General features: G+C 36.7%; 2 protein-coding genes across 9 annotated transcripts in view; both read right to left on the bottom strand.

The window, feature by feature from the left end:
* LOC110837720 (uncharacterized) overlaps window positions 1–1,374 on the bottom strand; it is a 37,923-nt gene extending 36,549 nt beyond the window's left edge. For 2 of the 6 annotated variants that reach the window (XR_015532528.1, XR_015532530.1), the window contains exon 1: window positions 1,145–1,373. The gene's annotated coding sequence lies outside the window, so the exon portion shown is untranslated. Of the gene's footprint in view, window positions 1–1,144 lie in introns of all 6 variants that reach the window. The other 4 variants (XR_015532531.1, XR_015532532.1, XR_015532529.1 and 1 more) reach the window with 3 other exon arrangements.
* Window positions 1,375–2,893: 1,519 nt separating this feature from the next.
* On the bottom strand, window positions 2,894–14,008 carry CycG (cyclin G). Of its 3 annotated transcripts, none has more exons than XM_022080200.2 (6): window positions 13,858–14,008; window positions 11,379–11,555; window positions 9,803–9,952; window positions 7,165–7,686; window positions 6,037–6,245; window positions 2,894–5,303 (listed from the first exon to the last, which is right to left on the bottom strand). In XM_022080200.2, exons 2-6 carry the CDS (start codon window positions 11,487–11,489, stop codon window positions 5,120–5,122), a joined length of 1,176 nt encoding a protein of 391 aa, XP_021935892.1. In that variant the 5' UTR covers window positions 11,490–11,555; window positions 13,858–14,008; the 3' UTR covers window positions 2,894–5,119. The 3 variants fall into 3 exon arrangements, with proteins under 3 accessions (XP_021935892.1, XP_021935924.1, XP_021935897.1); XM_022080232.2 differs by having other exon boundaries at window positions 9,803–9,940; window positions 13,858–14,007; XM_022080205.2 differs by lacking the exon at window positions 13,858–14,008 and adding an exon at window positions 13,713–13,849.
* Between the last annotated feature and the right edge of the window lie 995 nt (window positions 14,009–15,003).

Here is a 15,003-nt window from a genome sequence, read left to right as displayed (position 1 = left end):
CAAGCATTGTACAGGTCACCTAGCATAGTGAGGGTAGTGAAATCTAGGAGGCTTTGATGGGCTGGACATGTAGCTCACATTGGGGGGGGGGCAAGGGATAGATAAAGAATTTTGGTAGGAATCCTTCTGGAAATGACCACTGGAAAGACCATGAAGGAGATGGGAAGATAACATCAAGATGGATCGTAGGGAGGTGGGCTGTGTGGATAGCAAATGGATGGAGTTGGCTCAAGATCGTGACCAGTAGCAGGTTTTGGTGTTGTCAGTGTTGAACCTGCGGGTTCTACTAACAGGGAGTGAGTTAGTTAGTTAGTGTAGGGGGTATAGTGTTAAAGACTGATTTTCAGGGTGAGGTGAAAGAGACTGTGCAAAATTTGTTTGTTGACTAGATGGTTAAATTTGGTAGTAGTCATCTGACACATAATGACATTGGGGTTCTGGACTTCACACATATTGCTGCTGCAGGTACATCTGTCAAAGAACTTCCAGCTCTCTTTTGTGTCCTAAATTGAAAACTTCACATTTACTTTCTTCTTGATCAACTTTAAGGAACTATGACATGGTCTCCACAATGTCATCAAAGGACATGGTCAATTTATTTTTTTGAAGGGGCACATACATCACTGCAGGTTTTTCTTGAAACACAACGAATGTCAAAACAGAGTTATTTCCTACTTCTTTCACATACACTTTGTTAAGCTGTGAGAGATGGACAGAGAGATTGTGTCTCAGAAATATAACTATCAATTTACTTGCTTGCAGTGTTTATCTTAGTTCCGAAACAAAAATCTAAATAATTTATAAACAAATCTGATAGCATTAATACGTAAAAATTGCAAAAACTTTGAATATAGACCTGTGCATAATATAATCTCTTGACCTTTGACAACTTAGACGTCATTGGCGCCCTTCTCAAACGGAAAAAGCTCAGATTTTGACGAAAGTGCCAAAATTGTTGCGCTATACTCACACTGTCAAACTTTTATTTTTATCCTTGGTAGCTGGTGGTTTCCTATTTAGCAATATTCTGTAGTAGGGGCAGATCATTGCCCAATTAGATATGCAGTCTTCGAATGAAATAAAAAAATGGTCTTTTTCTCTACTAATGAATCCAAGCGAGGTATGAGAAAAAGTCGTTTCTTACCTTTGGCAGCAAATTCTTCCCATCTTCTTTAATTAAATTATTATAATGATTGTGCTCAAAACTATTAACTACCTTCACCAAAACAACTAAAGTTTCTTCATCCCTTCCTAATGTAATGTGATTATGACACCAAGTTTAACAGGACTTATGAAGAACGTTCATTATATTACCTCCATCCCAGACAACATACTGCACAACAACCAAAACCAAATGTCATGGATTAACTACAATTTGACCACAGAAAATTCAAAGAATAGATGCATGTCCAAAGATGAGCTGAAAGACTGCATATCACAGACTCAACGCGTATGCACAGTTTGTCGTTTGTAGTTAGTGTTGTGTCGGATTGTGTATGTCTTGAAAAGTTGATATTGAAATGTCAGAGCTCGAACCTTGGACAGACTTTGACCATATCTTTAGTCATAAGACGAAAACATGCCTTGTATAAATTTGTTTTTTGGCGGCAAAGTCTGACATCTGGAAACATATAATGAACTAGGCTTATTAGGTTTCCCCATACAATTGCTATGAACATGTTTGCACTGTGGATGACAAATGTTTAGGGCCCAATCAACCTCCTATCCAATAAGTATTCCAAGCTCTAACCCCATGGATACATTAGCTAAAAAACTACTTGCAAACCCCCCACCACAACCTACTGTAAATGTCAGTCTGTGAAGCTTTGCCTCCTTTACTGTCTTTATTAGAAATGTCCAAGAAAAACAGGAGGGACTGGTACTGAATGGAACATATTAGCTTCCATATTATCTCAATCTAAGAAAAAAGCACGTGTATGAAAGCAAGGCCATAAGATTAAATGGATTGAAAAAAGAGTAACAGTAGGCTGGAGAAAAATGCCTAATTGACAGCTTCATAATTTGTACCCTTCACCAATTATTGGGGTGACTATATCAAATGGGATGACACAAGCAGGGCTCATATACCGTACACAAGAGATGAGACATATATACAAGGTCTCAACACATAAACTTAGAAGATCATGCATTCTGGCAGGATAGTATTCAAATAGATCGAAGACATGGGATGTGGACCTCATTCGTCTAGTACATGATAGGATCTAGTAGTGAGCTCTTCTGAACATGGTAATCAACTTCATGCAGATGTCTTTACTAGCTGTGCAACTTTTAGCTTCTTAAGGAATTATTTGTTTGTTCCTAAATGTCAAAATACAATGCTAAACCTTCCCACATAAATACATGCAACAGAAATCCTTCAGAAGCTGACGGTCACTTAATGCTCATGAAGAAGATTCCATCTATGGTAGCTGAAAGTTCATTACTATTTTTACTAAAGTTTACCACTGTAACCTATCTTGAGTATGTTGAATTCAGTTCATACCCTCACTTCAGCTTTCTAAGATTCATGTTAATACTATCCTAGCTATGGCTAGGTCTTCATCTGTCCAGTATACAGAAAATAACAAATAGAAATAGTAAGTACAATAAACGTGCAATTAAAGTGTATATGTAAAGTGTTAAAAGAGCAAGAAAATTCTTCTTTAGTTTTTACTAGTTAGATGGTCTGGAACAAAATGAACCTAAATACTATATTTATTCAAATGGCATGCATTTGTGAATGAGACAGGCATTCCAATTTTTAGTTTCAAAGTATTTCAATTTGACCAAATTACATAAATGAAGCTACTTCCAGTCTACTGAAATCTACGCAAGAACATGAAATGGACAACAAAACCACAATACTAAAAAAATTAATAGAAACATACCATACTCACAATTATCAGTATGCTTTATTGCTGTCTGAACTTATATATTTTTATCACTGCTCCTAACTATGTTACCAGTACTTTTGAAATGCTAGTTTCTCTTTGTATTAAAAAGGCTTTGACAAAACTTGTTTGCCATGTTACATCATTTCATTCAAAACATTTCTGCAAACATCATACATTTCACTGAAGTCATGGATTCCAAAAGCCTTTCTGTATGTTTTAGTGTCAACCGGCACACTGTACTTGATACCATAAAATCAAATTGATACCTCTTAATTAAGTAAAAAATAAAGCTCTTCTTCTACCTCTGCAAATTTTGCTTTTTACTGATATAAAACACACCAGTGACTGCTACATTGGAGAAAAATATCTATTTTCTCTGGTCTCAGATGTACCTGTAACTCACATCAAACTTTCAAGCCACAGCACAATTTCATTATATGTTCTGCTTCTGGAAACCTTTTGTTTCTCTCACACAGTAAATGAACACATGAAAAGGTAAATTTTGAAAGTCAAGCTTCTTTCTTCATGTATCAGCTGAAACAGCTCGCACAATGTCAAGACTACATCTTGTATATTCCTGTTCAAAGCACTTTGTGCTGCCCAAACCAAATTTGCAAATAGTGCATCCAGCTTTTTATGCAAACATTATTTTAAAAGGTATTTGTAACATCTGAATAAATATGAAATAACATTTTATTAGTCTTATATTTTCTCTCATGAATGATATAGTTTATATTATATACTTTAAATTTCAACACACATACAGTTCTGAATTTCAATTACAAAATTTCAAATACATACAGTATACACATACACACACACACTGCTTTCAATAATGAAGTGCCAGCTGGCCTGCCAAGAGTGAAAGAAGCTACAAAATTAGCTATGTGTACTTTTAAATCAAATGAAAGATTCACATGTAACAGCTATAAATTTATTCATATTTAAGTAATAATAAATTCTATTGCCTTCAGCATTACTTCATACAGAACAGCTCATTCATCAATCTTTCATACACACTTATAATATGAAAAACAATTATGTTAATTGCAGTGTACAATACTGAAATGTTTGGGAATATCTCACTTCCAGGGCTGTACATGCACTTCTGAATTTGCTACTTAGGCTACCTTATTTATAAAGGGAAAAATACATTTTCTGGAACACTAAACATTTCACACATTCATCATCCTTCTTGTAAACAAAAGGGCTAAGATATAGTTGGATTAAACTTAGTTCCAAAGACCGACAGTTGCACAGAAATAAATACAAGCTCTTGGAGTGAACGGTCACCAAATGCTTAAAAGCATGCAGCAGTTAATCAGTTTTTAAGGTGACTAACCAAACAAACAAGAGTGCTTGCATCTTGGCAAAGGTTCACAGAATAGTTTTGTTACACACGATTTGATAATTATTTGTACTTTTCATTCTTGTGGTTCATTGTGCTTTTTAAATGGTCCTATTATTTTATGCAGTGGTGCATACTTTGCAACAATGCATTCTTTCCCCCTGAGATATCCACCTAAGATTTTGGAACCACAATTATTAAATGCTATAATTAACTTGCAAATCAAAATTTGTCACAGTATACATCCATTATTAATAAAAGCTGTTTTCTTTAGTAGATAAGTATGCATTCACAGCAATGAATGGCAGTGTTCTCATGAACCAAGCCAACTGGTTTCAAAATTCTTGGTTTACAGCAGATGTAGCACAATAGCAAATACTCAGGCAGGAATATTAAATCCTACATAAAGCAAAAATTATATTTTGTAATATACATTTACCAGCTAATAAATAAATGTATTCTTATAGCTGTACAACTTATCTTAAATATCACCATTCAATCATCTATAATGATACATCTGCTGCACAGCTTGCCTTGAATAATGCCAACATGAAATTAAAACTTGTCGTGGTAACAAGACTGACTAGTATAACACCACTGTTAAAGTTTTGAGATTTACTCTCCTCCCCCCCACAGTGCGTTGTGAAAATGCAACACAAGATTCACACGCCTTGGACAGAACTTCAAGTGAAGCTACCTTTTGTTTACAGTACATTCCTTACTGTGTGCATACACTTTTTGATGAGCATTTTATGTAACTTTTTTTTTACTATTTTAAAATATTTCCACATAATTTGTTGAACTTATATCAACAGCACAAAGAATATATGGACAATTAGTGTACCAATATTTAACAGAAAAGATGAAGCCTCCAGAATTAGGATGCCATAGTGTCACGCAGGAACTTTGATGAAGCATCTTTAGCAATATGTTCATCCTCTTCTAGCAATGGATTCATAGCTCCAACAGTCCATTCAGCAGGGTTCAGTGGTGGATTCCATTCTGCAGCTGCCTCTTCTTTCTCCGAATCCCAACTTTCATCAGAGCTGATACTGCCCGATCTGCATATAGAAACAGAGGTCAAAAAATAAATAGGAAATTTCCTTTAAAGTGGATTATTATATACTGTGCACAAATTCTCATGTATATCATTGGCTTTCTTTAGAAACCTTGTATGAATCTGATTGCTAGCATTTAGTAGTATTTACATATTTCCTGACTAAAAATAAATCACATGCCTATGTCTAAATACCACAAAACTGTTGTGATAGGGAGGAAAAATGTACAGAATAACCAAAGCTGGGTTAAAAATGTTCTCTTGCTAGGAATAATTGTGTTTAGTTTTTTGTGGTGTGATTATTACAGCCTTGAAGAGTGATATATTCTAGAAATTTGTTAATGAGGACTCATAAAGTACAGTCAGGCTTGCAATATTAAAGTGAGGTTTTTGTTCAAGAATTGTTGTAGGCTTTGCAGATGACCTTACGGTCTTGTCTGGATTAAACATAAATTGTCCTGCACAAATACTCAGGGGGGAATATTAAATCCTGTATTAAGTAAAAATTCTATTTTATAATATATATTTACCAACTAATAAATATATCTATTCTTATAGCTGTATAACTTATCTTAAATATCACCATTCAATCACCTATAATGATACACATCTGCTGCACAGCTTGCCTTGAAAAAGGCCACTATGAAAGTTTAATGACAAAATGAACAATTTCTTCTGAACTTCCTTCTCTTCTTCCTCCATTTCAAAGGTAGCAATACTTTTGGACTGTTGTTTACCTGATACGTTCAGGCATTTGCAGCTGTCCATGTTCATCAATGGTGGGCATAATGGAAGTCAACTTGTCAGTAGGCCGCAAATACCGCAAGGTACGTTGGGACAACTTCCATACCAGACGCTGGCGATGAGGCATCTGGCACTGTGCATTATACCTTGCCAGGATCAACAGAACCACTTCATGGCAGCAGAAGAAGCTGCTGTCTGGAATCTATATATAAATATATAGTGAATCTCTAAGCCCAGCAAAAATATTCAGTACTAGAACTAAATTCTCTACAGGTGAAACAGCAAAAGTTTCTCATTTTGAAAAACTGCGACCTCATACATTTCAGAATCATGGACATACAATGGAATGGCCTCACCACCACACTGAGTTTAATGTGAATACACCTACTGTTTCCAAAATTATGAAAAACACTACATACACCTGTAACGTATTTTAATTTGTAAATACATCATTTCAGTTTTCTGTACTTTGTTACAGTTTAAAAAGGACCTTTACCTATGGTAATGGGCACATGGTTTCAGTCTGTTGGGATGGGAATAAAGGGGAAAAAAATGGGGGTAGAGAGGAAATAAAAAAGGGGGGGAGCTAAAGAGATCTTATTTTTATTTCCTTTCACATGCTTTCAATTTAATATTGTGTTCTCTTACAAATTACTGCTTCTTCCACATATGATGGAAAATATTTTGATGACTTGGGTGACTACCAGCTTCTGAAGAGAATGCTTCTCCATGAAGTTACTTTAATGGTTTATTGCTGTGTCTGTGTTCAAAGCAACTTGTCACTGGGCCATATCCTGAACCTACTGAATGCAGTCCACATCCTCACGTGCTATTTCTTTACAATCCATATTAATATTATCCTCTCATCTATCCCCAGTTTCTTAAGTTGTCTCTTCCCTTCACATTTTCTGACCACAATCTGCTCGTTATAAAATATGTTCTTCATTAACTGAATGGTGGTAGCAAGAATTTTATTATTAGACCTGAAGATAAAGGCCACATTTCTCTAAAATGTTGACAAAGCCAAAATTCTACAGACCAGCATTAAAATTCACATCACCATGAAAACTTCTAATCTTACATAACTATGTAACACAATCCCATTCCAACACACAACCTACCTTGCATAGTTTCTGTAGTTCAATGGCGAAGTTGACAAGTCGCATGATCTCAGCACCAGTACTGGGGTCCTGCCTGGTGCCAAGTTCTGCAACTCCTGAATCCAGCTGTGTACAGAGAAGCACCAGTGCTACCTCACTTGCCCGAAAGTTGGCACATGCAGCATCACAGGCTAGTATCTCCAAACGAAGCCAAAGGGATGGAGCAGCTACCACCTTGGCATAAAGAGGACCAACACCAAGTCGCTCTGCTGCAGCAGCAAAGAGTGCATGGAAAAGCTGCAGGAATGTGAGAGAGGTGACAGGCAGCAAACCTGGCTCTGTGTCCAACTTGCTTGAGATAATGCCCTCCATTCTAGTAAGATCTCCCAATGTGCATTTGCACTGTGAGATAGCAACTAAATCACGTGTATCTGGGATGGGTGCAACATCTTCCAGTCCACAGCTCTTTTGGTATTGGTAAACCTGCCTTGTTGCAAGATGGAAGGAACTCACTGAAATGCAAGCCATGTGCTTTGGACGTGCCTAAAACAAAAATTAGCAAAGAGGATATAGTTTTAAGTAGGATTTCAGGTTCTCATGACAGTATGAAGATGGCAGTCTTCTGGGTTGTAGCATTATGTAGTTGTGTAGTCTAATAGAAGTTTACCAACGTTTCAGAAGTCCCTGCTACCTTCAGCATTAGGGGATCACTGTCCTGGTGATGGAAGCAGCAAGGGCCTCTGAAATGTTGGTAAACATCTACCAAGAGTACACAGTACTACAATTGAGAAGATAGCCATCTTAAAACATAGTCTTAACCCTTTCAGAGCCAGATTTCATAGTAATGAAGTTACCTTCCAGCAAAAGGTCTCTGCAGCATAAAAAAGTGTATCACAATCTTCAAATTCATGTAACAATTATTTGCAACATGTTCTCCATATGTTATTATGAAAAATTTGCCATTCAAAATTCAAATATCCAGAGCATGTTAAATGCCATGCAAAATCAGACAAATTAAAATATACTTCAAGGGAAGAATAAAATTACAAGTGTCTGGAAATAAAATTGTCATAAAAATATTTGGACCTCATAAGACTAAACATTAAGATGGACTTTAGAGCAATAGGTTATGAGGATGGGACGGTCTCAGGATTATGCTAAATAGTGGGCTGTGGTTGGAATCGTTGAACCGTTGGCTTCTGCTATTAATGTTTGTTTCTTTATCAGCCATGTACTGTGCTACTGCAACAGTGTGTGAGTATGCAATAACAATGTTATAATATCCCTTTATTTTGAGCCAGCCTACAGCAACTATGGCACTACTCTATAAAGACTTCCATAATGCTCTCCTGCTTTGAGTTATTCATGAACATTGACCCTAGGAGGATCACTGTTAGCACAGCAATGACATTTCTACGAGGTGCGATCGGAAAGTTTCCAGACTGCACCTATAAAAACCCGTACACTTATCTCAGGTATTAAATTCATCCATCACCCTCGAAGTAGTTCCCCTGGGAGTGAACACAACGATCCCAGCACTGCTGCCAAGCCTGGAAGCATCCCTGGAAATCTTTCTTTGTCAGCCTGTCAAGCACCATCTGCGATTCTGCCTGAATCTCTTCTATCGTCTCAAATCTCCTTCCCTTTATCTGAATTTTCATCTTTGGGAAGAGGAAGAAGTCACACAGAGCTAAATCCGGCAAGATCTTTGAGCTCCTGACAAACGAGAAGTCGATCCTGCTTCTGGTCCTCAGACAGGAGCCTTGGCACAAACTTGGCTGCGATGCGTCGCATGTGGAGTTCTTCCTTTAGAATCAGCTGACAGGTCCCATAGCCTATCCCAACAATGTCGCACAAGTCGTTGATGGTACGACGTCGATCTTCGTGAATGGCCTGCCGAATCTTCGTAACATTTTCGGGCGTTGTGCTCGAAGATGGTCGTCCAGAACGCTCATCATCATCGACAGAGGTTCGGCCATTTTTAAAACGTGAATGCCACACAAAAGTTTGTGCACGACCCATTGCGGACTCCCCAAATGCTTGCTTTAGCATTTCATAGGTTTCCGTAGCCGTTTTGGCAAGTCTTTGGCAAAATTTGATGCACTCTCTTTGTTCATGAAAATCCGCCATTCCGAAATCGCAGGAGGGTCGGTGTAATGCACTACCAAAACGCCCGTAACTAAGAAACAAATGCTAATTCGATGATGCCGGCTGGCACACTGATTCACTATGAATGTAGGCCGCACCCCCTAGCGGCAGAAGCTCGTACTACATCCGGTTCACCCTCTATTGACACAGTCAGGAAACTTTCCGATCGCACCTCGTACCTCATCCCTTTATCAATATGCCACTCACAATCCTTCAGGGTCTTGTCAGCAAAGCGAAATTTGTGAGGGAATGTCAGAATACTAAATATTAAATAACAATAAATGTGTTGTAGTTGCTGTATAGGGTTTGGAATAGACCATGATTGGAAATCTCAAACATAGAGGATGACCATCATAACATGCTGAAACAAAATAAAAATGTACGCAAGTTCAAGCATGAATTTATAAACTGAGGCAGGAGGTGGAGGGTATGAGTAAGGATTAGCATAAGTGGACCACCATCAAAGTTCTGAACACTTGTTCATGGGCGAGACTCTTAATAAAATAATTACCTTCATCTTGGTAAGAAACCGATCCATCAAGTTGACAGCAACAAACAGCACATCTGAGGGCAAGTCATACCACACCTTCAGGCAGCGTAGGACATGTGCAGATCCATCTCTGATACCCGTGGTGATCTCAGATGGATCCTGTATAGTAAACTAAACCAACAATCTTTCCACCATGTCCACATGCCAGATGTAATCTTAAATAATTTCACCTAGTCTATGGCAATAAATTCACATCTTTAGAATGTAAAGGAAAAATAAAATTCTTCAACAGCCGTGACTGCTATGATGTCACTGTGCCTACACTTAAAGTTATTCAGACTGAGATGTAATAAGTACTGGAAGAGTTATTTACCTCACAACCTCAGGTCAAGCGTGGGTTGGATTTGTTGCTGGTTAGTATTTATCATACACTGGATAGTATGTTTAACATCTTGCATACATGTGACTGTGAAAAATGAGTCTTTGAATTTTGTAGCATACATCAGAAAAGATTTTACTCAGCTCTCAAACAAGCTTTATATCTGTCATATTACATACCACAAGCTTAAGTTATTTTCTTTACCTTCATACTGCATATTTTAATAAACCTTATACCAAAATTATTTAGTCCTATGACAGTTACTGAATACACACAGATCTTGTCAGCATACATCATAATGCACAGTAAAGTCAAGCAAATTTTACAGACATGATGAAAAACCCGATAAAAGCAACAGAGAAAACACTGGGCATTGCTAGGACCCATTTATGGTAGAGACAGCAGATCTGGAGACTCCTGAACAATGTTTCAGAAAGGAAAACACTTATATCAAGTATATATACATACATTTTGTAAGATCTGACACCCCCCCCCCCCAAAAAAAAAAAAAGAAGAAGAAGAAGAAGTTGCATCCAACAGGGTACAATACAACACATCTATTCATTCCTGAAGTATACAATGGATAAAAACAAGTTCTAAGTAACACTGAAAGTCATAATTAGGAACAAAGAGGACCTCTTTCAAATGGAATGTTTGCTTTTCCTTAAACAGTCCAAAAAGTGCAACATTTAGTCCACTTAAACCTGACACAGTAGAGATGTGAACAGCAGGGACAAGGGTAAGAAAATGCTATATTTCCAGAATGGTGCACTGTTGAATAAAAGTGTTTACAAAGAACACAGCATAGTAAAATGTGGTAAATTGGGATAAGGAGTTCTAAAGAAGGGAAAAACACCAATTTCATGGTATCTCACACAAAGTATGATGGCATGACAGCAAAATAAAATTTAAGTTTATAACTCAATAATATCTGGATTGATTAACATGTGGTAATCAACGTAAATGTCATCTGCACCCATAATAAGATAAGCTCAAAAGATATTTACTTTCTCAAGAAGTGTGATCATTTAAATTGTCCAATCTAAACAAAAATTTGATATGATTCAACCACTCTTTGTAAAATTCTCAAAGATCAAATTTCATTAAATTGATTTATCTGTTCTCATGTTACTTCATGCAGAGATAAACATACTGATTTCAATAAACACCTTGCAGGTAGCAAACAGGCCTAAAAAGGCCTCAGCGTAGGTATCTCACCTGGGATACACTAGGGAGCTGTAAATGAGGCTGGAACTTGTTCTCCAGAACTAGTGCCTCATTCAGCTTTGATATTAAGGGGTGGATAGCATCCGGCTGGCCCTGGTCCATTCCTGTGATGTCACTTCACTGGACCCCAGTTACACCTCAAGAATGGCCCAATATGAGGCCTTTTATCTGCAATAGTACAAAATGACAATGTTTCATGTTATTATTAATAACTTTCATTTAGTAAATTTCCATAAAGACCTATGTCTACACACATTCTACAAAAAAATACATTTTTTTTTAACAAATTTTAAGTATTAGCCTCCCAAGAAAGAGTAAGTTAATTAACTAATTTCAATTTCAAAATTGAAATGTAGCTGTTCCAAAAACAATTAACAAATTTATATAATTAGAATGTCAAACCATACTTTCTGAAAACTTGCACTTTCACCCAAGCTTTAAACCCTTGACAGAATACACACAATTTAACAAAATACAATACAACCACCATTTTGAAGTTTGCATTTCATCCAAAAAACATAAAATCATTAAACCTCACAGAACACAACCATTTATAAACAACCACAAAAATATAGAGGATGTAAACTGATTTCAAATATTCAAATACCAATTTAAAGCTTACAAATGATATGCTAACAGACTATAACCAACTAACAGAAAACAAGGAGTAAACACATTGCCTCTTACATAACATGCATTAGATGATGCATTACTTTCCATTCAATAGGCCTTTAGATAATATGTCCTTGGCTATACATCCATACTAACCCCACAGAGCAGATTCCTTCTTCAGGAGCAGTCAGCTGGCCAAAAAATTCCCTTCCTTTTACAAAACCCACAGGTTCATTACTGGTTTTAAACAGCCTGCCAATGGATCCTATCCTGAGCCAGTTGGATCTAGTTCACATCATCACACCCTAATTCCTTAAAACCAAATGCAATATCATGCTATCACCCATGCCTTGGTCTCCCCACGTCTTCACTTCAGTTTTCTGACTAAAATGTTTTATGCACTTATCTCTTTTGTGCATTCTACAAGTTCTGCCCATTTCACCCTCCTTGATTGTATCATCATTGCCAACTTGACTGCCAGGGAAAAGTATAGCCAAGTGAAGTATAGTCATTACCTCACTTTGTTGGGGAACCTAATATTTAGTGTAGAGTATAAAGAATGATATCCTAATAATTAAATTTTCTCCATACCACAGTCACTTCCCCTCTCAGCTCTAGATATTTGCCTCAGCACCCTGCTCTCAAATACAGTTGATCTATGCTCACTACTTAGGATGATACCCATATTAAACATGTTAAATTATAATTAAGTATATATTAATCTGTGGGTTTTTATGTAGGAGATGTAAGGATAAAAGATGCTGAACTTTACTATATATATATATATTCAACTTTCAAACTTCCAGCACAAAAATCTGATCTCTCTTAACTTGAAAAATAAACATTCCTGCCACTAGGTAATAATCACTTTAAGCCTGAATTTTATAAATGTTGGCTGGTTCCCGAAATGTTATTGGATTTGGTCATCCCTGCTCCAATTTATGGCTTGGTTTTCCAACCTATCTGTTAGGTTTTCCACTGTAAAATTAGCTAGCAGAATCACATAATAAGGGAATTAGAAGACAGAGGGAATGAAAAAGGGAAGTTCATGAGTCATTTTGTAAAGAAATAATGGAAATGCCAAGCACAGCAGCAAATGCAATGTGAAAGAACTGAGAAGAACAAACAGGAAGGAGAAAGTGGTGGAGAGAGTCCTCTGATATTGGAAAAGATTGCGGATGAGATAAGTCTATTGGGGAGCGCATTAGGAAACAAAATTATACATAGAAGTATGTACTAAGGTGGCAAGACGAGGTATAAGGTGGTGGAAAATGAGTATTTAAGACTGAAGAGTGTTAGGGGAAATCATGAGCAGCAGATGTGCCCTATGTGCAAACAAAAAGGAAGTCTAGTCATATACTGAGATGTGAGGAAACTAGAAGTTGGAGTCAGGAATTTGTAGACAAATATTGACCCAAAATTGGAATTAGCAGAAACAATGTCAAATTGTAGAAAATAGGACTACAAGCATATATAAAGCAAAATGGATATGGTCAGTGAGGAAATATGAGGAGGAATAAATCATAAACTAGGGGATAGCAAAGATGAGACAGATTGGTATAGTTTCAAATGGAAATAGAGAATGTAAAAAGAATGTTAAGATAAATATATACAGTAGACAAAGGACCTGGGAGTCATGTCTAACACTGTATATACAGTAACCAAAAGATGTAATAAATGGTCAATATTAGTGTCATTTATAATAAAACTTACTTTGTACGTTCGTTGAATATTCTCGGTTATAGCATGGAACTAGGAGGCAATGTTTAGGTATCCACAATGCAATGAATCTCACAACCTGATAGTGCAATAGACAGCAAAAGTATCCATATCACAGAGAATACCAAAATATGCTCACCCGGATGCGTCCAAGGAGCTAATTTCCCACTAATCAGCCAATTTTGGAAAGCACGTCTCTAACTGCGCTGCTTTCAAGCAAGTTTAAAATTGACAGTTGACAATAATATGGCGTCCTGTGTTTTCTTAGGCTCAGCTGATTATATTGTTCCAAAGATTGTTCATGCGCGTAAAATATAGTTCTATTTATATTACTGAATTATACAATATAAAATTATCATATATGAGAGAAACAACAAATATTACGTAAATACGTTAATTTGACATACACATAAATAAGTATACTTGCATTATTCGAGCATATAGGGAATAGAAACAAAGCGGTGAACTATTTTCGTACCATTGTACAGTGTTGTCACGTTTTAAAATTAGCTTAAGATGAACTAATGTTGTGCATTTGTACTTGTAAAACATAAAATGGCAATTCTACTGAATTAGGAAGGTGTATTTTAAATATTCAGATTATGTTTTTCATCTCGATTTATTTTGTCAACATTTATGTAATTATTCCAATTCGGCTAAACCGTATTTTCAAATGCAAAGTAACTCTTACTCATTGGCTGGCTCAAGGTGTACTCTGTGCTGATGCAATAATAAATGTGGAAGAACGCAGGACAGGCAACAGTACACTTCGGGAATCAAACTCAGGACAGCCTAACGGGGCTGTAGTTTTTGTCTGTGTAATCTTTTATTTAAAACAAACTTTGGTCTTGGCGCTGTTCTATCGTGCTTGGTTTCCGAAATACAGAAACCACCATCGGTAATCGAACTCAACAGCTTTTTTCCGAGTTGTGGGTTTTGTCTGTCATATCCTCTTCAAACAAACAAATTTTATCTTCGCGATGTGCAACTGGTAAACACAACCATATTTGGCCAGTTATATTTGTATCTGAATACGTAAACGCACTTCCATTCTATATTCAAAACAAACACTAATACACCGTTCCTCATAAATACTTAAAGTAAAGTGAGTAGGCAAACTGGGCGAGTCTCACTCTTATACTTATATGTATCGGAATTGCATATTCCCCATTTACTGTTGCCTTATTAATGTACTTCTACCTGAAACCAACAAGCATCCTTTTTGTTCACAAGTGGTTCTGCCAGCACCAAAAAATGATTCAATGCACCACTCCTAAAACTGAAA

Source organism: Zootermopsis nevadensis, unplaced genomic scaffold, assembly GCF_977971745.1.
Source record: "Zootermopsis nevadensis isolate Lab colony 2312 unplaced genomic scaffold, Znev_1.0 Znev_ptg000061l, whole genome shotgun sequence".
Taxonomy (NCBI): Eukaryota; Metazoa; Arthropoda; class Insecta; order Blattodea; family Termopsidae; genus Zootermopsis; species Zootermopsis nevadensis.
Note: the sequence above shows the minus strand (reverse complement) of the source record. Positions and strands in the feature narration are given on the sequence as shown.

What these genes read in the sequence shown, in the direction of transcription:
- CycG (XM_022080200.2), bottom strand. Translation starts at nt 11,489, where the DNA reads ATGGACCAGGGCCAGCCGGATGCTATCCACCCCTTAATATCAAAGCTG. An exon ending in GGTTTCTTACCAAGATGAAG is followed by an intron (nt 7,687 to 9,802) that starts GTAATTATTTTA and finishes TTTTTGTTTTAG; the next exon opens with GCACGTCCAAAGCACATGGC. An exon ending in AACTACAGAAACTATGCAAG is followed by an intron (nt 6,246 to 7,164) that starts GTAGGTTGTGTG and finishes ATTTATATATAG; the next exon opens with ATTCCAGACAGCAGCTTCTT.